Genomic DNA, 12,478 nt, shown 5'->3' on the forward strand with positions numbered 1-12,478 from the left:
TCAAAAATGGATAAACCACAAATTTGGGTACGAATTAGACAAGGTGCGATTGACAATGGTTTGTATGAAATTGGAGAAGATCGGAAGGTATAAATCTGAATCTATCATAACTTTAGAAATATTTATTTTGTGAGAAACGCGACATTATTCATAGACTCTGAAACTCGTGATCAAACCAGAAGACCGATTATTTCAAAAGAAGTCTGGAAAGACCGTGTGTTTTTCTTTTGAAACTGAAGGCATTTTGCATGGAGCGAGTCAAGATGAGTTGTATGATGTGGCAGTATCTGAAATTGTTGATAATGCTATGGAGGGAGTGTCGGGCGTCGTTTCATGCATCGGCCCGGAAGCCTCTGGAAAGTCGCACTCACTTTTTGGACCAGACAGCTATTTTCATGTACTTCTATACTACAACTAGATAGTGATACGAGTGTAAATAGAAAGTGAAAGAAATGACAAACAAGACGTGGTATTACTTAATCACTTATCTTTCGACACAGTTTCGCGGAATTGTGCCAAGAGCAATTGAAGACATATTTTCACGAATGGATTCAAAGAATAAGGGCGATTTTCACATAATTCTCAGCATGTTTCAAGTTCGGAAGGATAAAATGAAAGATTTAATAACACTGAACGCCAACGAGCTGACAAGAGTTGGGAACTTTGGACCAAAGGTATAGCACAGCGCATATCTAACAAAATAAAGAAGGACGACGTGGATGAATGATACATATTGGGCAATTTTAGGGGTTGTTTTTTGAAGAGGTTTTATCTGTGGATCATGCACTTGGCTTAATTTTTCGAGGGTTAGAAGGACAACGGCAAATGCCAGGCGATGCTCATGCCAAGTATCACACACTAATTTACATTGATATTCTCGCAAACCTTAAAGTTTGCGGATATAAGCAAGAATCTTGGAGGTCAAGGGTAGGTAGCAGTGATAATTATACCGGTATTTTATTTATGCCGTAATTCAATCCGTATCTGAAATCCGTGTGCTTAGATCACTTTTGCTAAAATCGCGTCAATGTCATCCAAGGACAAGATGAAGAAGTTATCTGCCGTAAAAACTTCAAAAAGCAGTTTCTCGCTGTGTCGGACTGGCTGTGCAGATACCTCCAGTTTACGAAAAGACAATTGTTACGCTACCGATGGCATTCCAAGGAAATGCTGCGGTGGGCCCCAAGGACCATTGGCGGAAATGATTAGCATTCGCAAGGACATGTACTTTTTAGAGCAAATGTTTACAAAATCTTATGATTTGCGTAAAATTACCGAGTATTACAACGAGGTGAGAATTTTTTAAAGGACTTCGCCTACATACATATGTATGGAAATATATGTTACCTTAATTTTAAATATTTCACTGTGGCAGCTTCAAAAGTTGGGAATGTACATGTTAATGAGGCCTCCAAATGTCAACCCCAGCCAGTACTTCCGTCAGAGCAAGTTGGCTCATTGTCTTAAAGATACCGTTTCCGGAAGTGCTATGGTGAGACTAATTCTTCATATTCGACCTGAACGTGCTTTCCTGAATTCAACTCTGGAAATTATGCGATTTGCTGAACGAGCACGATGCGTTCCATGTGAAATAACAAGAAAAAGTGGTCCCAAGGATTGTTCCTCATTCGAACAGAAGACGTGTGAAGAGGCGGGAGTTGACACAAATGACCTTTCGGGGGACAGAAGGGGGATGTTCAACCCAGATAAAATGAGAGAAGTGTTTAAGACGGCTGCGTCAGTTTTCGAGGAAAAATTGGACAGCTTGGATGGATCCTGCAAGGATCAAGTAAAGTCCATGTTTGATGGTTTCCAAGAAGTTTGGGGCCAAATCCTGGACAAAGAACTTGCACAAGAAAATGAACGAGATAAAGGTGCCGTGATATAGTTAGTTATAGCTATAAAAGATTACTAAAGTTTACTATGCCGTAGTTGAAACTGTGGACAATGATGACGGCAAGGTCAACGAAGAACAACCCGATATGTCTGAGACCCAGTCAAATAGAAGTTTATCCCAAACAGAATCCAAGAAAAACTTGAAACTAAATTCGAGTACTAAAAAGTTAAAACCCGACAAGGAAGAGGCGTCAAAACTGTCAGCAGATAAGGCTGATGAGAAGAAAAATAAGAAACGGGCACCCAGGCAGAGCGTTGTGAATGCTCGAACTGGCCGCACAAAAGGACGCCAAGATGCCAAAGATGTCGATGAGTCAGGAGACATGAACAAAAAGCGAGATCGCCTTGTAAATAAGAAGAGCGCTTCTCAACAGCAAAGTGCGGATGAGGATGATGAGGAAGAAGATGAAGGCGACGATACAATAGCAACAGTGGCCGATGATGGACCAATACAAGATTTGTAATATGATTACTTTTTTAATTGGTCAATAATTATAAATATACTAATTAATATATACTGCCTATAAATCGTTTCGAACTGCCAAAAGTCCGTCATCAATTGAAACAAATTAAAACGCATTTTCAGAAGCATCTCAGTGATCCCCGTTGGCACAGCCGACCCCATCGATGGTACCAGCCTCATTGCAAATCTGCATTTTAAGTGTAAATGTTGGGAGGCATTTGCCAGGACGGAAACCGGAAACCCTCTCGTTACTGAACTTGGAGAGAAGCAAAATCTTCTTAAGCAGTACATGACAGAGCACAACGAAACTTTGAAGGAAGTTGTCAATGCATTGTCAAGATTGGTGGCTATCGAGTTGAATCTCGATCAACTGGAACCAAATCGTCGGTTCAGCGATGAGGCTGACGAGCTAAATCTCTTGACGACAAAGGAGCAGAGGAAAGAGGTATTCACGGACAATGATTTGCTTCAGTTCTAATCTTCATCGTTGCTAGAAAAAAAATTCCCTTTCTACAATAGTTAAAATAATCATTGCAACAGACTGCCGCCGCCGCCCAACGAGAATTTGCAAAATTGCAAAGCAACCAAGCTAATATTCGCTCCCTCGTGTCAATTCTGGACGCCAGTAAAAATGAATGTGGAAAAGCATTTGACGCTTTTTGCATGGTAAATAGATGTAGAAATTGACTTACTGTGTTCCTTAAGACGATAACTGTACACTGTGTTTTGTTTCCTCTGAAATAGGACAGTCATGGTAAACCTGATTTTGCAAATCGTCCAATTGACGGCGAGTTGGAAAAGCGATATGATGACATTTGCCGCATTGCAAAGCAAGAGGCTCAAGCATTAATTAGAAAAGCTTATCCAATGCGTCCCCCGTGGACTACATTTTACTAAAACGAATTTTATGGGAAAGCACAATTTGTGTGTATTTTGTACCAAAAATGTACTGCACAAAAAATACATATACAAACCCTATACGCTAAGGATGAATCTTCATTATGCTGAAATTATTCTATATATCGCCGGTTCTTGTCTCTTGCCTTGTCATTAATTTAGGTTACTTTTCACCTTGAATTATGACAACTAAATTGATTTATTTATACCAACTAATTGCATGCAAAGTAAATAAAGATATGAAATCATGCATATTTGCGTCGTACATCTCAGAAATCTCTTATCAGAAAACAGATCATGGACATATTAGATTGGTGATTGGTGAACAGTTTTGATTGTAACTAGTCTTAAATCTTAGGCACCAATATGAACTATCACAGTTAGTTTTAGGTTTGGTATAATTACAATTGGTAATATAATGACAGCAGGAATATACACATATTAAGGTTTAGTTTGACACTGGTGTGGTTAAGTACTTGTCGAAAACTTCAAACGGTTTCAGTCTCTCGTTCAATCCCCACAAATTTCAGCTGCTCCGTTGGACCATACCTGCAGAAACACAATACAAAATAGTGTGTATGTAAAAGAGTAATATTCAAAAAATTTTGAGAAGCTTATTTTAATAATAATACTAAGTCGTCTTCAATATTATTATCTATTTCTTATGGCCAACAAAGCTTTTTTTCCTCTGAAGGCTTTTCTCCTTCTTTGATCTATATGGTCCACTACTTGGCGGAGTGGAATTATACAAAGGGATTGCAAACCCTAATCTTTGAAATCCTTATGCATCTTGCTTTGGGCTGGGACATGCAATCGTTGTCAAGTATTAAGGAAGAAGAAGAAAGCATGTTAAACACATGTTAAAGCTTATAATCAGATCTACTTGGAGATGCAAAGAATTGAGCATAGAATTTGTAAGATTTTCTATAATTCCTTTTCAAACGGAAAGTAAGGGTTACCTGTAATCAAAGAATAATTCTTCTCCAGGTTGAATGGCTCTGTTAGCAATAATTGCAATCCGATGATCTCCATTCACTTTCAGAATCTTGGACGAGCAGTTGGGGTTAACGGAATGGTTGGCGAAACGTATTTTGTTCCCCTTGCGCGTGGCTAATGTAACAAATATCATACAACAAATAAACATTGCCTTCTTATCGTGTATTCTGTTAGTTCAAGAAAAATTACCATCCACGACATATTCTGCAATAAAATGTACATATGAGTGAATTATGGAATCAAGAGTACAAAAATGAAAACCAGGATCATGTAAATATGTATTACCGTTGTTTAAATTGAAGAGGAAACTGCATTTCGATTTGTCATACACTCGTCCCCGACGATCTGCTTCTTCTTGAGAAATAGCTTCCCCACAATATTCTGAAATAAATTCGTTCTTTTGTGCTGCATCCTTAATAAAAATTCCCCAACCAGCTACCAACGACTCAGCAAGAAGAAGGTGCTTATCTAAACAACACAAAATATTTCAATCTTGACACAATTAAATATATATATCTATACAGTCTCTGTGAATTTTTGAGATAATGAGAAACCTACTCAATCCTTTTTGACAGTTAACATTTCTGCAAGACATTTTCGAAACATCGTGTTCACAAGATCCACATACTTGGCAGAGGTCGGGGTCGCATTCTAACATGGTTAAACGTGGTTTAAAATTAAGAGTTAGCCATATTTTGTTTTAAATTTTAAGGCAGAAAAAAACTACATAGGATAAGCCAACATTCATGTAAACTAATTTATAAAGGTAAGCTTAAAAAAATGCTATCGGGTTCATACCTCGAGTTGCTGCGAAGCATGGGCACGCTTTTGTATTACATTGGGCCTTGCATCGGCACCCTGAAAATCTGTGGGGGCCTGAAGCCCAGAACAATTTATTGGTTACAATAACGTCACAATTTTATAATGCATTCAGTCAGACAACCGTTACTGGATTATTTAATTTATAATTAGATTGGGTCTTACAGTCTGCACTACACGAACAAAATTTTTCGCAATGTATCAATGATTGAGCGCACGGACAATCTGGGTTCGAGGCGCTACATTCTCCTTTGTGATTGCAAGGAACGTAATTGTTCAATACATTTGCAACAACGCGATCTTTCTTTTGATGCATGGCCCACGAACGATTCTTCTTTTTGTTGCGTTTATTATTCTTCCTTGGTGGAGTCAATTCCTTATGGGTCTCCAAGGCGTCGTCGGCCGCATCTTTTTTCGAAAAGTCGTACACCTGTTGCATTACAATAGGTTATTTTTTAGAGCTGACACCCGAATTTAACATGTATGCACGAAAAGATGTACCTCCGCACAGGTACGACTAATCAATGTCCTTGCAATCAGGCAATAATTAGTTCCAAATACTTTTTGCACTGTTCGGAACAGGCTTTGTTCCGCTGGATAAACAAGGAGGGGATGATTTAAATGACATACTTCAACTATACAAAGAGTTAACTAGTAGATAGTTGTTTTACGCCTGGCTACCTCCATTCCATTCTTGTGAGATACCCTTTTGAAAATCTTTAACAAAGGCCGGAGCTTCTTGTAGTTCGTGTACGATTGACTTTGTTTGTTGGAGCATCACTTTTGATTTTCGAGAAAATCCGTCATTAGAATTAGAGTCATCTGACTTTGTAGTGTCGCAACTGAGACGTCGAACGGATGAAACTTTCCCCATTTTACTATTTGCTTCAGTTTCTTTCTTATTTTTTGCATGATCGGGGTCTTTGCTATTGGCTGACCCAGACGCGCCTTCCATGCGGAGTTTCTTTTTTGGTTTACGATCCGTATCAACAGTATCTTCATTTTCGGTATCGGAATCATTCACCTTTACATCAAGATTTTGAATCAACAATTTATCATGCATGATACATGATATTTAAAAAATCTTACATTGTGCGAGAAATTGGAATAACATTGTGGCCCACAGGGGAGGGCAGTTTTGTATTCAGGCGTCTTCCGGCAAACCATTTTTGGCTCATCACTTTGCTGTGTCATCTCTATTCAAAAGTACAAAAATATGAGCAAAGAATAAATATGAATAAATTAGTATTTTTTTTTGCCAGTTTACAATCAACTTACTGTGACGCAGACAATCGTACTTATAACAACGACGACAAAACAATTCATGGAATGAATGCAAGGCCTGACTGCGGCTAACTGATTCCGCATGTGGTCCATCAATATTGGGAATGCACTCTGGCAGAAGAGGACTCGGCCCGGTCTTGAACTTGTCAAGCTCCACAAACCTGTGTTTGATTAATTTCAAATAAATATTTCAGCTTATGCATTACATGAATGAACCATACGATCCTACAAAAATATATGATGAGCAACCAGTTTACTTACCGATCGCGCATTTCAGCTGCTGTTCCTTGTTCCGGAAATGCCTCTGCAATTGATTTAAAGATTGCTTCTTTTGGTATTTTCACCCTTCGAACTTTGCCACCAGTGTCGATAATCATTCCCTGGACTGGTTTCTTTCCACTACTACTTGTACTAATATCTTGATGATCCACACGTTCACGTTTTGGAGAGCTAAGTTCTTTCTTTAACTTTGCGGGGGACTGTGATGGAGATAATTCGTTGTCCAAGGCATTCACTAATCGGAAGAATACTTCATCCGTGAGCTGGGAATCCCTCTCAGCATGAACCTTGTTGTCATAAACGTCGAGCACCAAATCTTCGATAAAGTCTTCCTCCTTGTCCAAGACCTCTTCACCTAATAAATACACAATGGGTAAGATATTTAACGTATATAATTTATAACAAAAATTTTCTACCCATGTACGGAATATTATGCAGGACGAGTTCATCTCTCACTACAAAGTTTGAACGAATCGAGTTCCAGGTTAGCATCCGAGGAAGGGCTTTGACATGATTTATTATTCGAATTGGAACACGTTGTGTGGTCAACTTTGCGTCTCCATACACTGCAGATGCCTTTTTTTGTTGGGGGCTGTGTGGCTCTATCGCAACCCATCCAGATGCGTCTACTTCCAAACCATTCCCCACGGACTCTGTACGGTGAAGTTCTAAAAATGCAAAGGGCAGTAATAAATTACGTAGTCTTCTTAAGTTGGATTGCTAGTGCACTTAATTGACTCTTCTTACCTTCCATTTTTCGCAAATTTTGTCCCCATGCCTTAATGTTGTCCTTTCTGCCTGAAGCTTCAATGTTCTTGGTAATTTTGTCATACTCAATTTTCACGCGTTGTACCAACGTAGAACTGGGCGAGACACCTCCTTTCGAAGGAGACACTGCTGGTGACCACTTCGTTGGAGTGAGTTTCTCAGCAGCTTGAAGCTTGGCAGCCCTCTCACCCTTCTTGGCGTTCTTTTTGGACGAGGGTGATGGCTGCGGTGCAGAAGTTGCAGATTTCCGAGCAGTCCTCTTCCCCCAATTGACGAGCGACATTTCCTGAAGTCTCGTAGTTGCACTGGACGTGGAAGACGAGGACCGTGTTCGAGTCATCTCAACGGATTTTCTTTTTTGACTCATTTTATTTCCGTATTAGATGAGGCTTATATGAAACTAGATATTAAACAATACAAGAAAGATAATTAAAGTAAAGTAAATATATAAATTAACCAATTCCAGCGTACTCACCACTACTTGATTGAAAAGTTGTAATGATATTATTTCAAACCAGATTGTCAATCGACCGTTGCTTTAAATTTTGAATCACCTAAAATGATTTACAAAATGTTGAAAGCAGAACTGCACAAATCGTCATCCAGCAAAAGGCAACTCGAGATTAAATGGACGGATTATTACAGGAGGGAGGACGAGTAGTTGCCAAATGCGATTGTTGCTGCAAGCAATGCAATCCAAACACCACACAAAATATGCACTTGCGAATTGCGAATCTATTCTGTGGAGGTGTATGCAAATTGCTGTTTTATGAAACCAAGAAAGTGGAGAGACCGGCAGAATCTCACCCGCCCATATTCGCCCACGAACATCTCCAACCAGGCTCCCTTTAGACTCGCATCATTCCAACTTTTACATAGTCAATACTCGTAAAAAGCCACATCCATGTTTTGCGAAATTTTAACAATGTGCGAATGTGCCACTTCAAGTCCAGGCTTACGTTGAATTGAAAATTAATTGAGCAATAAGACTTGAAAGATGTGCATGTAAAAAACCATTTGAGATAATAATCCGTATAACCTGGATATAAACAGACTCGTACATATGCACGTTTCAGTGAAGGATATTCAACTGCGTACGTATGTATGCATAAAGATCAAAAAGCATATAATAATGCGTCTAATGATTTCCGTCCGACCTGACTTCCCGTCAACCATTATTATTGAGCTTCATTCCCTGCTTCTTGTTAATTTTATCGGAGAGAGAAAGTGAATCTCCTGCTGACGAGGATCCATTTATCTCATCTCTGCCTTTCACCCGATCTGAGGTTGGCCAAGTTGTTCTAAAAGATTTTTTGCCCAAAGTCACGAACTTTGAGGACAGGGCTCAGCCTCCTCGTCAACCGATAAAAATTACCGTAAAAGTCCATCGGACCAATAAATTTGGGACGGATCATGCTTTCCTCAGCAATTTTGGCTTTCCTCCTATTTCTCGCAGTAGTAAAAACTTCAATGGCCAAAGAAATGAATCTATGAAAATTAAGGAATTCCAAATATTAAATTTATGTATCGTCTGCAAAATACTCTAAGTTTGCCATTTTTTAACCGTTTGTTTGTTTCAATAACATAGATCACATTAGATCAGTAAACAAAATTTTCTTACTCAATTCCCAGTCCAATAATGGTGGCAATAAATACCCCACCGAGAGACCCAACCACTGTTGAGGCATCTTATTAGGGTTGGGACGAGGATGGGATTATTTTAACAAAAACTGGGATAACCACACGACGAGGACTTTGGTTTTGGTGGGTTATTGGTTTCATGCTTTGGTCGTATGTACCCATGCACTTTTTCTACATGTAGTTCTGACGGAGCCTAATTGTCCATCTCCTAACGAGCTCATCAATTACGTCGGGTTGGAGTGGTCAAAAAACTCAGTGATGGATCTGTGGCATACGTGTGTGTGCACCTCTCTCTGTTCGATCGTCTTCCTTCGATTTGCTGGCTGGTTGGCTTTTTTAAGGTGAGCTACATGGGTGACCACTTTGCCATATTCATGCATCCTCAGATTAGTAAAGGTGTATAAAGAATATATATTATGATAATTATATAAATATATCAAGGTCCTAAATGCGCTTAGAGGGGACCTCTACATTTCACCCCAAGATTTTGTGCCCTTTGGATATCGAATGGAAACCCGGAGAAATTTTTACTTATGATTTTCCATGTATTCTTGTATCACTACTTATATTATTTAACTCTATGATCACTACATATCTACATACATATGTGCAACTGTTTAATGAAAACCTACTGTGTATTTATACTTTAAATATGGTTGTTTAAATACATATATACCACGTAAAAAAACTAAACTATCGCAACCTCAATGGGTGTATAGTGGCAATAGACATGCATATGGCACAATTGGTGGACGGATGTGGCCATGAACGATGACGACGAGCACTATGGCCTGCGACACGACGACAACCCGCTTCAGCCTTATTCGAACTAAAAGCTTTATCGTCCTGACACAAATTCAATTTCCGTTTGTGTGAGGTCGACTTTTTTCTTTTGGTCTTCGCCTCGTGTTTTATCTCTGTTTTCCATTCCCGAGATGTAATTGTGTCTGACGGACGTTCATGATGCTTAAGCATTCTTGGTTCCCTAAATGTGGGAGGACGATGAAGGGTGTCACTGGACCAATGTCAACATCATTTCTTATTCAAAGGATCAGCTTGACCATTCAACGTCGGATTGCGGCGTCAGTCATGAGAAGTCAACGAGGAATTCTTTTATGTTTTACATTAAGGTCAATTTATCTACAGAAATCTTGTAGGGGCCGAATAGTGACCTGGCGAATGACGCCTGTCCGAATCAAGTAGTAAGTTTCCCAACCCATCAACATCGGATTTTTCCTCTGCTCCGCAAGCCAATAGTGTATTTTATATTTTATTTATCAATGTGTTTGTGTTTAATAAAATTCATGGCGGTCGGTATACGTCGTAAGAAAAAAGTCCTCTAAAGGTAAATCCTTCTCCCATTTAGAGTATACGTATTATACTTATAAACTTGCCACGTATCTTCACCACCACCTGCAGGTCACAAGAACAAATTGTTCTGAACAATTAATAATGTTGTTGCAAATCTTTCAACCGTCTCATGTTGCCTCAAATTTCTTGTACCACACTCTGCCATTGTATCAAATAAGTGCTTTCTCTTATCCTTCGTTGGTTAGAACTGCTCATCAGTTTAATCAGTGCGATTGGACACTGGAGGGTCAAATACGTCTCGCAAGTAATTTGAGCTGCTCATCGGAAGAAGCAGGAGACGAATGCAACAACAATAATAATAAAAATGCTGCTTTCTTCGCAGGCGATGATTTAGTGACGGGGAAGAATGTGATGGTTGTGTGTGCTGCTTGATGTACTTTTTGTGTCTGGTAAATTGATCTCCACAGAGGTCTTCCTGCTCCCTCTTCGTGGGAGAACGAGGTGCCACTGCCAATTGTGAATTTTGGTTTTTCTGGATTGAGTATTGATTAAGGGGTTCAAAGAAAGAGTCATCTTTCTCAATAAAAGAATTTCGCTGAGACACAGCAGCAAGCTCAAAATAGACACAAAAGTTTCACCAGGATGATCATACCCTATCGTTCGTTCGTAGTCACACGAGGACATGGTGACCACGTTGGCGATTCTCACGATGTCACTATTTTCTCCTCCTCCAAACACAAGACGACTGCGAGGAGGACAAGTGTCATGAATCATTCTCGTCGTGTCTCCTGTACAACATCAGAAATGGAATGTTGAGTAGTTGAGTTAAAAGACGGCTGGGCGTATTATTTGATTCATTCGATTTCTCTCCACTCTTCCCCGTCGTCAGATGAGGAAGGGTCGGAATTATCTCGCCTATAGTACCAACGCCAAGGAGAGCAGAGGAATTGCACGAGACAGGCAGAAATTGGTGGACCCCATACTCCGATCAACTCTATGTGACGCAATCTTAATGGTTTAAGATGAAAATCGCTCCCCTTTCTTAGATCAATAATCGCAACAAAAATAATCCCAACATAGCAAGTCCATGAGCAATAAGGAAAAAAGAGTCACGTGATTGGGTGGTGGAGGAGAAAGCATTTATTCTAGATTTTAAATTTTGCACAGTCTGTAAAATTTTTCGCTATCAATCTTCAGACTGGAAAAATCGGGTGGTCAGAAAAATCAAGCATAAGTCTCATAAAAAAAGTGGGCTTGTCTCGTGTTACACTCGTCCACTTTCTTCCTTCCTTCTCCCCGTACTAGGTGCCTACTCACATATTCACATATTAATTTGGGCATATATGCGACGTATGACGTATGACAGTAGAAGAGTTGGGATGGGCTTCCTGAGTTGGAATTTGATGTGACATTGCCTCATTTAATTTCACTTCTCTTTTTGTTGTTGGTCTCTGACCCGGATTGGATTAAAGTTTAGCCTCGTCAATTTTATGGCAGAATAAAACGGTGCCACTTGAACCCAAAGGGATTAAGTTTGGTTAGCCCTCTCATGAAAAGTGAACACATGCCATTCCTCTGTCCTATGCTACTCGTGGGCTCCCCGGCTGGGTACTAGCTGCATATAAGTAAGTAAGAGTCTGATCATTAGGCGGGTCCTCCTAAGGCCACCTGAGGAAATGCCGAAAAGGAGGAAGAGGAACCAAGGCGTGGAGTTGAATATAAAAATAAGTTATTATTTCATTGATGTTTTATTGCTCCTTTTATGCTCTTTTTAGATAGTCGTAAACTGGGCGAAGATAAATCGGGACAAAATCCACCGTTGTCTTCTCTCCACTCTTCCTTCCTCTCTCTTTCAGGCAGAGCAAAAGGTGCGGGGCGACGGTAAAAAATAAAAACTTGACGTGTCACTCAACCAAGTCTCTGGTGGGCCGTTTTTGGATTAACACACAGGACCTGCTGCAAAAGTTCTGATGGTAATGTACCAATTTGGAGACAAAAGTGTCTGCATGGTTGATAAAACAACACCAAAACCTTAACCACTAATTTTGGACGGTAAAAAAAGGCTCCAAATGGTACCTCATATTCATCACAGACAGGTGAGAAGTGACAATACGACCCTTTTTG

At 39.7% G+C, this 12,478-nt stretch overlaps 2 protein-coding genes across 3 annotated transcripts; one reads left to right on the top strand and one right to left on the bottom strand.

Annotated features, from left to right (window-relative positions):
- The first annotated feature begins 174 nt into the window (after positions 1-174).
- On the top strand, positions 175-3,510 carry LOC110855846 (kinesin-like protein KIF9). The gene is made up of 8 exons (XM_035856612.1): positions 175-674; positions 748-927; positions 1,004-1,291; positions 1,376-1,874; positions 1,933-2,356; positions 2,483-2,804; positions 2,900-3,025; positions 3,104-3,510. Exons 1-8 carry the CDS (start codon positions 453-455, stop codon positions 3,254-3,256), a joined length of 2,214 nt encoding a protein of 737 aa, XP_035712505.1. The 5' UTR covers positions 175-452; the 3' UTR covers positions 3,257-3,510.
- LOC110855931 (histone-lysine N-methyltransferase E(z)) lies at positions 3,437-8,205 on the bottom strand. Of its 2 annotated transcripts, XM_022104358.2 has the most exons (15): positions 7,878-8,205; positions 7,382-7,802; positions 7,051-7,302; positions 6,617-6,989; positions 6,350-6,516; positions 6,161-6,267; positions 5,753-6,095; positions 5,573-5,664; positions 5,237-5,501; positions 5,051-5,128; positions 4,811-4,903; positions 4,538-4,720; positions 4,442-4,456; positions 4,216-4,366; positions 3,437-3,805 (listed from the first exon to the last, which is right to left on the bottom strand). In XM_022104358.2, exons 2-15 carry the CDS (start codon positions 7,767-7,769, stop codon positions 3,745-3,747), a joined length of 2,568 nt encoding a protein of 855 aa, XP_021960050.1. In that variant the 5' UTR covers positions 7,770-7,802; positions 7,878-8,205; the 3' UTR covers positions 3,437-3,744. The 2 variants fall into 2 exon arrangements, with proteins under 2 accessions (XP_021960050.1, XP_021960052.1); XM_022104360.2 differs by lacking the exons at positions 7,382-7,802; positions 7,878-8,205 and having other exon boundaries at positions 7,059-7,224.
- Between the last annotated feature and the right edge of the window lie 4,273 nt (positions 8,206-12,478).

The sequence above is a fragment of the Folsomia candida genome, unplaced genomic scaffold (assembly GCF_002217175.1).
Source record: "Folsomia candida strain VU population unplaced genomic scaffold, ASM221717v1 Fcan01_Sc014, whole genome shotgun sequence".
NCBI classification, from domain to species: Eukaryota; Metazoa; Arthropoda; class Collembola; order Entomobryomorpha; family Isotomidae; genus Folsomia; species Folsomia candida.